At 36.2% G+C, this 17,306-nt stretch overlaps 1 protein-coding gene across 2 annotated transcripts in view; it reads right to left on the bottom strand.

Moving 5' to 3' along the window:
• PDK1 (pyruvate dehydrogenase kinase 1) overlaps positions 1 to 17,306 on the bottom strand; it is a 31,478-nt gene that overhangs the window by 10,180 nt on the left and 3,992 nt on the right. For both annotated transcript variants that reach the window (XM_014846573.3, XM_070508106.1), the window contains exons 3-8: positions 16,859 to 16,930; positions 14,666 to 14,850; positions 14,276 to 14,371; positions 13,131 to 13,208; positions 11,559 to 11,635; positions 9,645 to 9,743 (exon numbers count right to left, since the gene is read on the bottom strand). In XM_014846573.3, the coding sequence (XP_014702059.3) occupies positions 9,645 to 9,743; positions 11,559 to 11,635; positions 13,131 to 13,208; positions 14,276 to 14,371; positions 14,666 to 14,850; positions 16,859 to 16,930 (607 nt within the window). The remainder of the gene's footprint in view (positions 1 to 9,644; positions 9,744 to 11,558; positions 11,636 to 13,130; positions 13,209 to 14,275; positions 14,372 to 14,665; positions 14,851 to 16,858; positions 16,931 to 17,306) is intronic.

Raw genomic sequence — 17,306 nt, 5'->3', positions numbered from 1 at the left:
CGTACATTCTAAAACAGAATACTATTGAGCCATTAAATATTATGTAGAATTGTATGTACCGGCATGAGAGATGTTCACAAAATATTGTGCAACAGCAAAAAGTTACAAAGAGGCATTCATAATATTCTAATTTTGTGAAAATTACATTATAAAAAGTCTGTAATGATATATAATTTTATTGTCTATTGAATTATGAGTGATTTTCTTCTTTTGAGTTTCTACTTTCTGAATTTTTTTTCACAATTTCTTTTATTATGAAAAAACAGCATAATTTTCATGTTCAGGGAGGAAAAAAACAGAACCACTTCACTGTGTTGCAGAGTCTCATCTACAAGCAATTTCACAGCTTAGCCTCCCAGATAATTTTCTGGTGAGTTTATAAAAAAAAAATAGGTCTTTATATTGTTCTTATTCTTTTTCCTGACTCAAATCATTACACAGATTGAATTTAATCATTTCTTTACAGATTATCTTCATTTTTTTTCCTTCACAGTTAACATGGACTTATTTTCCTAGTTACTGTACAGTTTATATTCTAATCTGCCACAGCCATTTTCCTTTGTTACAAAATCTAAACTGATTCTATCTACAACATTAAAATAGTTTTCTCATATACAAAAAAATCTGCTTTTAACATATGTATATAGATATATGGATAGATAAAAATAGTACTGAATGGTATGTATTAAAAAGTCAATAGGCTGGATGGCTTATAGTTGAGTTTTTATGTAGTCTTTAAAAAATCTTTAAAGGGGCCGGTCCCGTGGCCAAGTGGTTAAGTTGGCGCACTCCGCTTGGGCGGCCCAGGGTTTCGCTGATTCGGATCCTGGGCGCCGACATGGCGCAGACATGGCACTCATCAGGCCATGCTGAGGCAGTGTCCCACACAGCACAACCAGAGGCACTCACAACTAGAATATACAGCTATGTACTGGGGGACTTTGGGGAGAAGGAGGAGGAGAAAAAAAATCTTTACAGTATGGATATATGTTACTTTCATAATGGAAATTACATAGCTATTTTAATTTTTTAAATAAAAATCTGCTGGGAAATACCATTTGAAGACCTGCCTCTGACATATCTACAATGAGATCATTACAGTATAAAAGTACTCAAGGACTTTGGTAAGAACTTATATGTAGCAGTATGCTTGAAACTGTTCTCAGCTATGAATTCAAAGCCCTGTGAAGAGATTTATTTTAGTAAGATGAATAAAAAGCTCTGGCTATTTTCTCAGATCCATCAATTTGTTAATTATTCATCCTTTAATTTAATGCTCTGCTGCACACTTGCTGGTAACGTGAGTAAGAAGTGTAGCTGTTCTATAAACATTAAGTAAGTAGACAACATATTACAATAGATATTAAGATAAAAAGGCAGAACTTCAATAAATATTTCCTGATTTTTTCCTTAACTTTTTGGCCAGAAAGACTATAGCAATCCAGAAGGTCTGAAACAGCAAGTGCTTTCTAGCCTCAGGCTCGTCTGAGAAAAGCACAGAGCTGAGCAGAAAGGACAGAGGTGACAGGAATATAGTTAAGAACTATATTCCATTGCTTTACAGCCAACAACACAATAAACTAGAACCAGTAGGTTTTTAAAGTGGTCAAAAGAGCTTCCAAGAGAGTTGTAACAGATGCTGTTACACCAGAGAATCTGAGTTCTCTGGGAAAAGAGAAGGTGGGAATAATGGGAGAGACAGATGTTTGGTCTGTATATATTTAAGACAAGAATAATGTACTCTGATGAAAAATACATTGAGAAAGAATGTGAAAATTAAACAAAAAGTCTTTCATTAAAATAATTTGGGAAAAAAAATGTAGAATCATGGAACATAAACCAATGCCAAGGAAAAGGAAAGAGATTATGAAAGAGATGGGCAGTGGGGAGTAATGTCAACAGGAAGGCTGAGGAAAGGAAGCCTGCCAATTATTTTTCAAGTTTGCTCTTCAGTGCATGAAATCACCACTTCTCAATGTCATCTCACCAAGAGTTGCCATCCCTAACTTCCTGTTCCCCATAACACTGGGCTCCCTGGGCTAATTCATGTGAATTTCAGGTCCAAGGGAAATGAACCACTACTGACTTGATGACAGCTCTGAAGCAGGAGATTTACTAACCCTGGACTCACCCAGAGTTCCTGAAGTCCCTTACTCAACAGCTTTTTCCATGTCAAGCTTGTAAAATCACCAACAGCGAAGGAACCAAGACGTTTACATTTTAATTTAAAAGACACGTGACTCTAACACTTAGGTTATTTACTGAATACAGACCAAACAAAATCTGAAAGAGCAGCTAGAGCTGTAAGACAGAAAAAATCAATTCTTTCACGTGATGTTCAGCAGACGGATAAAAGGTGAAAAATGTTAATAATCTGAACTAAAAGAATGGGGGAAAAAAACCCAGGCCTTGATCCTGAAAGTCTAGGGTAAGACAGGAGGATGAAAGCTCTATTGAAGAAAATTAAAGCAAGCATTTAACATCTAAAGAGATTACAAGAGTACACGCACTCACGTGACCTTGGAAGTCAGGAGGAGGAGCAACAGGTGGAGGCAGAGCCCAACACAGGTAGGGCTTTCACAGGGGCTTCGAGAACAGTCTGTTCAAGACCCTAATGAGATTTTCTTTCTTTTGTTTTAACAGCTTTATTGAAATATAATTCACATACCATACAATTCACCAATTTAAAGTGTGCAACTCAATGGTTTTTAATGTACTCACATATGTGCAACCATCTCCACAGACAATTTTGGAATATTTTTGTTACCTTAAAAAGAAATCTTGGCCTCTTTACTGATTACACTCCTAAGCAACCACTAATGTATGTCTTGTCCCTATATAACGTTTTCAATGTTGTAGCATATAACAATACTTCCTTTCTTTTATGGCGAAATAACAGTCCATTGTATGGATACATCACATTTTGTTGATCCAGTCACCCGTTGATGAATGTGTGGGCTGTTTCCAGTTTTCGACTCTTGTGAATAATGCTGCTATGAACATCCATGTTTAAGTTTTTGCTTGAATATCTGTTTTCAATCCTTTAGGGCATATACCTAGGAGTGGAACTGCTGGGTCATTATGAACCTTTCTTTACACCAAATAGACAGATTCCCTAAGCAAAGCTTGGCCATCAGCACCGAATGAGTCTCTGCTGAGTGCCTAAGAGCTCAGCGGACCTTGATCCATGCAGTGATGGATGAACACAAGTAATGGAAAGCAGCTGCAGATGAGCATGCTAAAGCACATGACACAGAAGCAAAAACAGGGACAAGAAAGACCATGCTGCAGCACAAATGAAGTCAGATAGGACCTAGGTTGGATGAAGTAAACCTTAATAGGCAAGTAGCTGACACATAACTAACCAAAAAATAGACACACGTTAGCATCTGGGCTAAAAAACAGTGACATCACATTAAGTAAGCGTCACATTACTTTTTCAGCAAACAGATGGTATTGCCATATACTTATTAGTGCCTCACTCTTTTAAATGAACAGCCAAAAGAGAGAAACACAAAAAGAAATTCAGGGGAAACAGGCAGTACAGAAAGCAGAGACATTAATTTTTTTAAAAACAACTATCATTAATATCCTCAGAGTGATAAAAGAAGATAAAACTAGAACAGAATACCATAAAAAAGGAATAATAAAAAATAGGAGTCATTGGAAATCTATAAGAAGACAATGGAAATAAAAATTCAATAGAAGGGCTAGGAATTTAAAGCTGAGGAAATCTCAGAGTAGAATAAAAAGTTAAAGAGACCAAAAAACAGGAGGAAAAAAAGATAAGAAAAAACAGAGGATCATTTCATGATGCCCAGCATCCTTCAAATACGACCCTCAGAAAGAGAAACAGCATGAAAGAAAGTATCAAAGCAGCAGTGGAAAGTCTACATTCTAAAGGGCCCAGCCCAAGGAGTAAGAAGAGACCCACCACCAAGTCACATCACTATGAAATTTCAGAATAGAGCTGAAGAGAAGATCTTAAAAGCTTCAGTCAAAACAACAACATCTGACACCTAAAACTGGTTGCATACAAAGGAATGGGAATTGGAATAAGCATAAGTCTTCTCAAAAGGAACAGCAGGAATGACTTCAGCAAAAATAGGGGAAAAGGAGCTCCAAAGTCTCTCCTCCACCGAAGCACTGAGAAAAAAGCCAAACTGTCAGAATCAGCTTTGTTCAGCACTCTGGAAATTAACCAAAGGCTTGCAGCAGTTTGGGGAGCATTTAGTCAAGAAAAACAACAGTGAGCTCTGCAGTGTTTTCACTTGGCTTATTCCCTGCCCCATCCTCAACCCTATCAGTAACATGCAGTCAGGCTGAAAGCCAACAGCCTGGCAGCCACTGGAAAGGCTGTCTGTTTTTGACCTGATTCTGAGCTCCCTAATGCAAAAAGTCTTGTACACACTGACTCCCCATTCTCAGAAACATTTGTCAAAAACAATTAGAGGGAATTGATTAATTTGAGGGTTGCCTGAGGCAGTCCACAACAGTTAAGGCAAACAATAGGCTAACCAAAAGCTTAATAGGAAAAGCTAGGAAATGAGACCTCCATAGGGGCTTAGAAAAGATCAGGGATATCCTGGGAATCAAAAAGTTATGTTCATGCCTAGGGCTACACTCAAATTCAGGAAAGACTTGAAAGGGTCCTATGCTTTCACCTCTGACTGACCTTCAGGCTCTGTACAAGCAGGACCTAAACATTAACTAAGAGTTGTCAACTGCCTGGCTGAGTCTTGAAGGTGTGCCCCAACCCACACACAGAGTCCTTTGATAAAGACAGGGAGACGGTATTTAAGTAAATCTCAGCCCAATCATTAGTTGACCACCACTAAGCTAACTGGCAGACACTTCAGTGGTCACACACAACAAAGAATATAGACTTTACAGAATTAGTTTTTAAAAAGTCTCTAAACAAACAAACAATAACCACCAACCTTGGAGAGGGGGAAAGTATCTGATCTTCCGAGTTGTCACATTAGATTATTTTAAATGTCTAATTTTCAACAAAAGTTATAAGGCATGCAAAGAAACATGAAAGTATGGCCCAAACACAGGGGAAGAAAGGAATCAACAGAAACTAGACGTGGGAAAACTCTGACTTACTAAACAAAGACTTTATTATTTTAAATATGTTCAAAGAACTAAAGGAAATCACTTCTACAGAACTAAAGGCAGATATGAGGATGATATCTCACCACACAGAGAACAGCAATTAAAAAAAGGTAGAAATTAAATAAGAAAACCAAATAGAAATTCTGGAGTTGAGAAGTATAATAACTGAAATAAAAAGTTCACTGGAATAGCTCAACAGCATATTTAAACATGTGGAAGAAAGAATCAGCCACAGTGAAAACAAGTCAATTGAAATTATCCAGTGTGAGAAACATAAAGACAAAAGGAAGTGAAGGGGCCAGCCTGGTGGCACAGAGGTTAAGTTCACACGTTCTGCTTTAGCAGCCCAGGGTTCGCCAGTTTGGACCCTGAGTGCAGACCTAGGCACTGCTTATCAAGCCATGGTGTGGCAGGCATCCTGCATATAAAGTAGAGGAAGATGGGCATGGATGTTAGCTCAGGGCCAGTCTTTCTCAGCAAAAAGAGGAGGATTGGCAGCAGATGTTAGCTCAGGGCTAATCTTCCTCAAAAAAAAAAAAAAAAAAAAAGGAATGAGGAAAAATGAATAGAGCTTCAGAGATCTGTGGGATTTCATCAAGTGTACCAACATGCACATATTGGGAATCCCAGAAGGAGAGGAGAGAGAGAAAAGGGTAGAAAGAATACTTGAAGAAATGATGGCTGAAAACTTCCCAATTTTGATGAAAAAGATGAAGCTCATCAAACTCCAAGTATAATAAACTCAAAAGAGATTCAGCCTGGACAGATCATAATCAAACTGTCAAAAGCCAGGAAGAATCAATCTTGAAAGCAGCAAAAGAAGCGACTCATTACATACATAGAGGATCCTAGTAAGATTAACAGCTGCATTTCTTAGCAGAAACCATGGAGGCCAGAAGGCAGTAGGATGAACATATTCAAAGTGCTGAAAGAAAGACTATCAGTCAAGAATTCAGCATCCAGTAAAATTACCCCTCAAAAATGAGGGAGAAATTAAGACAGTCTCAAATAAGCAAAAACTGAGAGAGTTCATCATTGGTAGATCTGCCCCATCAAGAAATAATAAAGAGAATCTTGAGCCAGCCTGATGGCCTAGTGGTTAAAGTTCGGCGCGCTCGACTTTGGCGGCCTAGGTTCAGTGCCGGGGCACAGAACCACACTACTCGTCTGTAAGTAGCCATGGTGTGGTGGAGGCTCACGTGGAACCAGAGGAACCTACAACTATATGCAACTATGTACTGGGGCTTTGTTGGGGAAAAACAAAGGCAAAGAAAAGGAGGAAGATTAGCAACAGATGTTAGCTTAAGGTGAATCTTCCCCTGCCAAAAAATTAAAAAAAAAAAAAGAAAAAGAAAGAAATAATAAAGGGAATCTTTCAGCCTGAAATGAAAGAACACTAGATAGTAAATCAAATCCAAATGAAAAAATAAAGAGCACCATGAAAAGTAACTACATAGATAAATATAAAGAATAGTATAAGTGTGTTTTTGTTTGTAACTTTTTTTTTAACTTAAAACACAACTGCACAAAGCAATAATTATAAATCTGTGTAGATGGGCATACAATGTATGAAGACGTATGTTTTATGACAATAACAGCACAGAAGATGGGAAGGGGAAGGGAATGGACCTATGTAGGAACGAAGTCTGTATATACCACTGAAATTAAGTTGGTATTAATCTGAACTAGATTGTTATAAATAAAGATGTTAATTGTAATCCTAGGGCAATCACTAAGAGAATAACTCAAAGAAATATAATAAGAGGAACAAGAAGGAAATTAAAATGGTACACCAGAAAATATCATTTTAACGAAAAAGGCATTAGTCATGGAGAAATAAAGAATCAAAAAGAGACATAAGACATATAGAAAACAAATGGCAAACTTAAATCCTACATTAACAGTAATTATGCTAAATGTAACCAGCTTGAACACTCTAATTAAAAGTGGACATTAGCAGGATGGATTAAAAAAACATGACCTAACTACATGCTATCTACAAGAGACACACTTTAGACTAAAGATACAAACAGGTTGAAAGTAAAAGCTTGGAAAAAGACACATCATAAAAACAAAAACCAAAAGAGCTGGGATGGTTATACTAACATCAGACAAAATATACTTTAAGACAAAAATTGTCATTAGAGACAAAAAAGAGCATTTACAATGATAAAAGGCCAATACAGTTATGAGAAATGCATTGTCATCGTGTGAACATCATAGAGTGTATTGACATGAACCTAGGTGGTACAGCCTACTACACACCTAGCTATATGCTACTAATTTTATGGGACAACCAACATAAATGCAGTCCGTTGTTGACTGAAACATCCTTATGTGGGGCTTGACTGTATATCAAGAAGATATAAAATTATAAACATATCTACACTTAACAACAGAGCTCCAAAATACACAAAAGCAAAAACCAACAGCGTTGAAGGGATAAACAGACAATTCAAACATCATAGTTAGAGACTTCAGTATCTCACTTTGAATAATGGATATGACAGCTAGACAGAAGACCAACAAGGAAATAGAAGATGTGAACACACTATAAATCAACTAGGCCTAAGAGGTATTTATGGAACACTCCATCCAACAATAGCAGAATACACATTTTTCTCAAGTACACATGGAACATTCACCAGGATAAAGCACATGTTAAGTCAAATGAAAATACAACAGAAAAAACTTATGGGGGGCTGGCCCCATGGTGGAGTGGTTAAGTTTTACACACTCCGCTTCAGCGGCCCAGGGTTTTGCCAGTTTGGATCCTGGGCACAGACATGGCACCTCTCACCAAGCCATGCTGAGGTGGCGTCCCACATAGCACAGCCAGAGGGACCTACAACTAGAATATACAACTATGTACTGGGGGGCTTTGGGGAGAAGAAGAAACAAAAAGATTGGCAACAGTTGTTAGCTGAAGGCCAATCTTAAAAAAAAAAAATATATATATATATATACACACACATATATATAAATAAAACTTATGGGATATAGAGAAAGTAATACTTAGAGGGAAATTTGTAGTTGTAAAATGTCTCAAATCAATAACCTAAACTTCCACTTAAGAAACTAACAAAAGAGCAAACTAACTCCAGAGAAAGCAAAAGGAAGGAAATAATAAAGATTAGAGTGAAAATTAATGAAATAAAGAAAAGAAAAAACAAGGAAGAAAAATAAGCAAAGCAAAAAGTTGGTTTTTTGAGATTAGTAGTTTCCAAGGACTGGGGGGGTGGGGGGGTGGTATGGGAAGTGACTACTAACGGGTATTAGGGTTTTTCTTGGGAGCGATGAAAATGTTCTGAAATTAGACAGTGGTACGGTTGCACAACCTTATGAATATACTAAAAACCACTGAATTACACACTTATAAAAAAAGGAACAGTAGATGGCTTCAAAATCTACAAGAGGATTATTTTCAATCTAGAATTCCATGTCTGAACTTAAATATTGGGAAAATGACAACTGAGGCTGGGTCGGGGAGAAGAGGTGGGGAGGCTCCAAGAGAGCTGACTTTTTAGCTACCACAACAGAGAGCTAGTATTTGCTGTTTAAAACTTTAACATTTTAGAAATCGTAATATCAGAATACTACTTAAAAATATAGCAATAAATCCCAGAAGAAATAACCAAAAGATTCTCTCTGGGTACTGTCTCCCAAACGGCCAAGAACTGACACATTTGATTTTTATCCTCTGTGCATTTATTACTTTAAAACAAAATTTAAAATGATAATTTAAAAAAGAGAAATGTCATCATACTCTAAGAAACTGGGCCACCTGAACAATGTAGTGGAAAAGGCCTGGGGAACAAGTCGGAGGACCTGATTTCACGTCCCATGTCATTTATTCACTAGGTAATCATGAGCTAAGCATTGTGTCTTAGTTTCCTCATCTGTAAAATTAAGAATAAAATTAGCTGTGCTCCTAACTAAAAAGCTGTTATGAGAATCAAGTGAAACAATCAAAATAAAAGTAGATTGAAAAGCACTGCGTAAAAATGAAAAATTAAACACTATCTAGATAATTCTAAAATACTCAAATATTTTATTTTATTTATTTATTTTTCCTGCCCAAAGCCCCAGTACCTGGTTGTATATCCTAGTTGTAGGTCATTCTAGTTCTTCTATGTGGAATGCTGCCACAGCATGGCTTGATGAGCAGTGCGTAGGTCCGTGCCCAGGAACTGAACTGGCGAACCCCAGGCCACCAAAGCAGAGCACACGAACTCAATCACTCAGCCACGCGGCCAGCCTCAGTACTCAAATATTTTAAATTTTACTTATCAAAGTGGATACTCATGATTACTGCTAAATTGTCTCCACGATTTACTTTAACTTAAATCATCTGGATTAGGGACTGGAATAGAAACAGACTCAAGGGATAATTCCATAATCTGCGATACAAATGAAGCAACGTGCTTATTAGCTATTAGGGACATGATTTCCTTCTCCTAAGAAAATTATGTCTTCTGGAAATTACGCTCATGCTTTACATCAATTAAAAAAAACAAAACACTTACCTTCACAGTCAAATCCTCCTTACCCAGTGTGACATGGACTTGAATAGGTGGGTAAACACCTTTGTCAGCATAGTGTTCCATTGTTGCTCTCATTGCGTTCTGAAATACATTAGCCTTACATCAAAAATACAGCTTTAAAGAAAGAGAAAAACTAACTGTAATTTTCAAGTACACATGCACTACTTGAAATTTTAAAAATTTTAATTCAATGGAAAAATGTCAAAGAATCATAATCCTTATAACCAGATTTAAAGAATTACTTTTTAAAAGACATTATTAAGTCAGTTTTGGAGGACCTGAGATTTTTGATTTAAAGATTCCAACTAAATTCTGCATATTTTCCAAAACCAGACATCTCAACGCTTTTAACTATTTACATTAGAGCAAAAATTCTATTCAAATACTTTGATAATTTAGTAGATAACAGGCAAATCTTATTTTTGAAAACAGTTTCATCTCTATTTTTAAGACCCATTTTAATTGTCTTAAGTTGCTTTAAAAAAACATTTTTTTCAATATAACTAACAGCAATGGTCTTATTATGATGTAGAAACTAACCCAATTTACCACTAGTTTGAAACTAAGGATATTTACATTGTAAAACTGTTTTGATCAATTTCTAAAGGATACAGGGTACACAATGTCAACATATCATAAGCACTAAAAGACAACATGGCATGTAGCATTGGAGTAGAAATTGATAAGACTAGATACAGTTAAAAAGGCAAAAGACGGGGCTGAATTTGGAATTAAGAGCGTGTGGCCCTGGCACACCAATCAGGATTGAGGATCCCTGAGGAGGAGATCCTATCACCTCTACCAGGGCCATTTAAGATTGGGTTCCAGATGGAAGCATTATTATTGACATTATGTAAAACCTCTTCTATATATGGTAATATTTCTTTTATTACGCATCATAGGAAACAAGACCTTTATGTGACTGAAATTTCAAGGAAAAATTCAGTTTTAATCCTTTAGGTGCCAATTGTTCATTTATTTAACCACTTTGACAGAAAGATTTTTGTAAGGTATTAGATAGTTCTCGCGGTCCTAGAGCAAAAACGCATTCTTGAACCTTTGCTGTTCTAAAACAGTCGGTCAGTTTCTCTGTTTCAGTGTATTTTTATTTTTCAAGATCAGGCTGAAGGCCACCTCTTCTCTCTTGTAGTTTGCTGCTGGCCAAAGATATGGTAACTAAAGTAAGAGAGACTACAGGCTTGATTTAGGGTAGTCATTTTCAGTCACAGAGACCCCTACCACCCCTCATCACTCACTTTCCTGTCTACCAGTCAGGGTTGCTGGTGTGCTATCGGGGGAATAAAAAAGTACTCAACATCACTAGCATAATTTTACCTAGTTTTCGAAATTTGTTGTGAAGAGCAAATATAATAGCAGAAGCCCTGGAAGTCAATATAAGTAACTTTCTCCAAAAAGAAAAGCATATAACAGTGGGACTCTGGGCCTTTAAAGGTGGAAAGTAGAGGAGCCCTCTTCTAAATATTTTGTATTGTAAAAATACAAACACTTTATGGAGCACCAATAATCTGCTGCCACTGTACTGGACAGTAAGCATGTTATTCCCAGTCTTCGTAATAACCTAGGAGGTATTATCCTCATCTTACAGAAGAGGAAACTAAGGCTCAGAAGGGTTGAGTGACTTGGCCAAGGTCACACACACATAAAGTAGCAGAACTGGAATTCAAAGCCAGGTCTCTCTGACTCCAAAGTCTGAGCTTTATCATCACACTGAGGTGCCCATCAGTGTTGACAAAAGGCTATCTCCAGAACGTGATGTGACACTGAACATGAAATGACATCTTTTAATGAAACTGAGGAAAACCCAGCAGGAAACTTTCAGAGATTCCTAACCTCAGGAAAGGATGGATAAAGGTTATGTAATACTATTTTACAAACCTTGAAAAGTTCAAACACCATGTGATAGAGATGGGATGGTACATAAACCACTTGTATTGGTTGTCCTGGTGATTTTGCTACAGAGCAGAAGAGAAAAATATAAAAGTACAGAGAGATGTGCTTAAAGCATTTTTAAGAATAAACTGTGTAGTGATGAAAAGAAAACATTTACTACGGAGGATAGTATTATTTGGGAGAGAACTGCCACACCAGTTCTTCACGGTACTAGTGTTTGAACCCCGTTCACATAGATTTTTGACAGTGAGAACACGAGTCCTGAAGTCACTCCTGCAATCCTGAATAACAATCTAACCAACTCATCTTCCATTCTTCTCTATGATGTGAGTCTTTTTAAAGGAAATTCAACCTTAAGGTCAGAATTTTGCTTTCCAAAGAGAAGTATGAAAGTCTATAAACACCATAGTCCAACTCACCTAAATACATTCTTTTTTTAAAAGGCTATTTTTTAAATGTTTCACCCAGGTGAAATGGTTTCTGTTTTGTTTCAGGCATTTCTATGGCTATAGATCTGAATAATAAATTTAAGCCAGCATCAATTTATCAAGGATACTAATCCTACATTCAAACATTTAATAGGAGCCAGTTGTGGATGGAGGGCAGATAGTATGTAAAACAGAACCTTTAGTAGAACAAAGGAGTAAGACTCACCATTAGAATTCTAATAAAACCAGTAAGTTGGACTCTCCTCTGAATAAACTGCCCCTTGGAAACATGGATGGGACATCTAGAAACAACCTACAGTTCAGGTTTCCAAACTATCACTTGTGCATTGTGACTCTTATTTACTGAATGGTACCATTACGGACCAAAAGAGTTAATATGGCTCTAGAAAAAAAACAAGCAATTGTATTTTCAATTGGGTAACTTCTTCCACTGCTCTCTTACTATAAGTTCCAGAATACAGCTAAGTAAAAGCCTATTTAATTTTATTCTTTTTAAAGCGTCATCTTAACTTAGGAAATGTTTTTCCCTCTACCAACCTACCCTACCTTTAGGAAAAACAGTGAGATTCATCAGTCTCCTTCCAAAGCATTAAAACCTTTTTTGTCCAAAAGGCACTACTCAGGGTGAAAAGAAGATGGTCAGAGATAAACAGATTCTCAAACAGACGAGCATCTTTCTTCCTTCTTTTACACCTCCAGTCTTTCTACTTTCTCAATAACAAAAAGTGATTTACAACTCAGGAAGTAGAAATCTTAAAGGGAAAACTTTACATTATTGAAGAGCAGATAAAAGTCAAATGTAATTTTCTTGGCATAATTTTCTTCTATGACTAACCAGAAAATCAAAAACAAGCAACGAATCAATATTATCAACTGAAAATAAGGAAAATGGGAAAGAAAAAGCCACACTGTCTTTCAGAAAGAATCCAACTAAATTAAATATATATAACACACATATTTTTTAACATCATTGCTTTCCCTCAGCTTTCATATCCAATGAAGAAGTTGATGAAAAGTCCTTTTATATTAAAACAAATCTAAATTCTTCTACTTATTCCCTCTCAGGTAATCATAACACGAATCACTGAGGAAAAGACATCAGGCTTACCATTCAGTTCTTCAAGTTCTAGTTCAGGAGAGTTAATATAATACAAATCACACAGACGCCTAGCATTTTCATAGCCATCTAGTGTGAATCAAAACAAAAAAAGCATTAAATAAATTTACTTTTGGGTCATGCATTAAGATGGCAATAGTACCGATAAATAAAATTTTAAAACTTTCTAGAGAAGAAAATATACTTTAATAATCCTAGTTTGCGGAAGGTCTCTTTAAGTATGACATGACAAAGCCTAACAGCCATAAAGGAAAAATGACAGATGTGATTACAACAGAATAAAAACATCTGTATGAAAAAAGGTACCACAAAGTAAAAAGAAAAACAGCAGGCAGAAGAAAATATCTACAGTAGATACAGCAAAAATTTAGAATTGGTAAGGGTTTAGGAAGTAGATACCCTCATTCATTGCGTGACACCTTTCTGGAGGTATCAAAATTTTATATGCACTTTAAATGTTTTCAATCCTAGGAGTCTACCCTCTAAAACACTAGCAAAAGTCAGCACACAGCTAAGGATGTTCACTGCAGTAGTGTTGGTAACAGAAAAAAAAAAATAACCTAAATGTGCCTGAATAGGAGGATGGATTAATTCTGATTAATTCTGAATTATTCTGATTATTAATTCTGATTATTCTGATATGTCCATACAGCCGTTCAAAACCTGGGGTATATCCATCTGTACTAAACATGGTAAGATGCCTGTAAACTTGTAGAAAAATATACATAGAGTACCCCATTTTCCAAAAACAACAATGTAAGACCGACAATTATGCATGTGTCCGAGTACAGGCAGTATAAACAGAAAAAAGTATGGAAAGAAGCAAACCAAACTATTATGAATTATGCCTCCTAGTGTAGGGAACTAGAAAGTGGGGAGGGGAAAACTGAATTTTCTTTTGAAGTGAAACAGATACTCTCATAGTATCACCATATTTTGCTTAACAAAGCATTGTACCAACAAAATATTCATTCCACACGTAATACACAATTAACATTATGAAGTTATTTTCAAATCCATGCATTTGCTCCTAACATTTTATCTCATGATATAAATAGTTGTTTTAATAGCAAAAAATAACACTAAACAATTTTAATTTTTGCATCCTTTCTAAAAGGAGGAATGTAAGTATTTACCTTTAATAACTTCAACTACATTGCAGTTCGGATTTATGCTTCCAATGTGTTTTCGATGAGATGGGCTTCCTTTGCCTTTCCCACCAAATAATAAAGCTATCAAGAATAAAAAATAAAAACCAAACAAAATAAGCTAAACTACCAAATGCCCTTTTCCAGACGTGAATACAGTTTCTCTAAATGGCACCCAACAGTAGAACAAATATTTTCCTTAAACATAAACACAGTATTTTACATTCAATAAAAACACCTTTGTATGGCAGTCTATTTTATTTTCTTAATATGCAAAAAAGTAAAATAAAATGTTTACTAAAGGGAGGCTTTCTAAATAAATTTAAAATATACCAACACATTTTATTTAGCTTCTTCTCTTGACTTCCAGACACTTACAGTGCTGATTGAGTAACATTCGAATTGAAATGCGACTCATGTAGAATCGATCCAAAAAGTACTGAACATTCTGGCTGGTGACAGGATCCACCCCGAAGCTCTCTTTGTATTCAATCACACCCTGGGCCATCGTGGGAATAACATCATTGTGTCGGTTCCTGATCCGTATCACAGCGTCTGTAAAGCTAAACAAACCTGTCTGTCAAAACAGCCAAATATTTTGACAAGTGAATTTAATACTAAAGTCTAAGTTCAACCAAGTATACTAGGCAAGAAATTCTCAATTCAGTTAAAGGCGCTTCAGTGCATGTTTTCCTACACTTATTTAAAATATATCTCAGACTATAAAATACATGGAAGCTATGAAAGTATAAGGACTTCCAAAACAAAACTTTTGAAATTTAATTATTTTCTTGGAACTTCTAAAAGTAAAGCTGCCATGAAACACAATCCTAAAAATGTTAAGGGTTTTCCTTAACCATTATCAACTAAGAGCATCTGAGCACTCACTATGAGGACGGTATTCCAGGGACATTCAGCATAAGACAGAGCTCTTCCTTCTAGGAACACATGCTCTGTAAGGAATGAAGATGAATGAGCCAAGAAAGCCTGTCTGTTTTGGAACTATTCCCTAGGGTTCAAAGAGAGAAAGAACCACTTAGAACAGAAAAGTAGAAAAGAATTCTAATTTCATTCATCTTATGAGTTCAAAAAATGCAAGAGGAAAAGTAGACCATTGTGTTAAAAGAAAAAATTTTCAAATTATCCTGGCTTTTCATTTCTCTCATTTAGAAGACATTATTGCATGGTTAAAGAACTAAATAAAAGAGGAAAGAAGTCTTAATTATGAAGTAATAAAATCCATCTTGTAACATACGCATCAGAATTTACACTTGCCAATGAGTGCTTTCCCATTCAAAGTCATCATCTTGAGTACTATTAACTTATTCTGATGATGCTCTCACTACTCAAGACAATTTTGGAATTCCTAGTTTGTAATCAGCTTCAAAACCAAACTGTTAATCCAAAATACAAACAAGAAAACTCCTCAAAAACAACAAACAACTCATCATTTCTGGGCACTCCTTCATTTGTTTATTTCACCTCTCTCTCTTTTGAAAACCAAAACCAGTACTATTCTGATTGGCTGCTCACCTTATATTCTAGACTCAGCTCTGAATGACTTACCATTTTCAGAAGGTTCTATAGCATAATGTTTACTTTTAAGCAAGACTGCTTGGGTCCAAATCCTGGTCCCACCATTTTCCGGCTACGTGACCTTAAGGCTACTTTAAGTTACTTAACCTCTTTGTGCACACACAGCATTACCTCAACTGAGTTGTTTGAAAGATTAAAGGACATCATTCGTGTAAAGTGTGCTCCATACCTATGCAGAGAGTAAAGTCTAATGCTATTTTCAGATCAAAATCGTGTTGAAAAATGAAATGCTGCCATCATCTTTAAAGATAGTCAAAACAATGTGGAATAGACTCTGAGGAAAACAAAAGAGGTCGTCTTTCAGTTCTGAGCAACATTCATCGGAATAAGCAGGTAACTTCCTGAGGGGACTACTGGTTATCAAACTGATCACATTACTTAGATGGTCTTAGAGATCACAGGTCACAAACTGGAACCCACAGACGTGTTTTTATAGGCCTCCAGTGTCTTTAAAAACTTTTAATTAGATGCCGATCTTTCAAAATTGGGAGATTTTACATTAAAAATCCAGACTTGTGGCTTTTCTTTAACCACACAAAAACATCGGATGATCTGGGCAGCATTCTTGCATGGCCACAGTCAGGTTGAGCTGAAGGTGGCTGTCCTTTAGAAGCACGTACTCTCCAGGTTAAAAGGCCTCACCAGTTCCCTACCATCCAAGTGGCACTGAGGCCACATCTGGATTTCCACTGATCATCACACTTGAAGGTGTCTTTTCCTATGGTAGGGCAATGAGGGACATGAGGCATTTTGTACACCCAGCCCAATTCACTGATTCATGTCACCTGCCTCACCTGTATGGGCTGTTATAGATAAATATACTACTATGTGTTCTAGAGTAGTGGGAAGCAAAAAGTTCATCAGTTTCCCCAAAGTGACCCAACAGCAGTTTAAGCTCAATACATCTACATTTTTATATGATGTTTAAAGAGTATAAAAATTGTGTTCAGAATAGGGTCAAAACAGCGTACTTACTCATCAATAGTTTTAGCATCTTCAGCACTTTTGTCCTTAAAATCAAGAAGCTCCTGAAGACTCTGGATATACCTAAAATGCAAATCAACAGGGCGAATTGGTTCTTTTACACTTTTAAAGTTCAATACTGTAAGAATACTCAAAAGGCATTTTTAATATTTCTTAATTTCTAATTTAGAATAGTGCCAGAAATTATGATTTTAGTAGTTTTACATCCATTCATAGTTGAGCAAAGCGCCCAACACAAAGTAGTAGAAAATACATGTTTTCTTCTAAAAACATAGGCTAATTTGATTTAAGAATTTTAAGATTTCCTACTGCTTTTTTTTTTAAGTTCTATACTCTAAAATAGTTTTCCAATTTCTTAAATTTACCCCTGTACATTGCAGTATAAATACTGACTGTCATCAGAACTGAGTCTGTCATCAATAACTGTGTGCTCTGGGAA

The sequence above is a fragment of the Equus asinus genome, chromosome 4, assembly GCF_041296235.1.
Source record: "Equus asinus isolate D_3611 breed Donkey chromosome 4, EquAss-T2T_v2, whole genome shotgun sequence".
NCBI lineage: Eukaryota > Metazoa > Chordata > Mammalia > Perissodactyla > Equidae > Equus > Equus asinus.
Note: the sequence above shows the minus strand (reverse complement) of the source record. Positions and strands in the feature narration are given on the sequence as shown.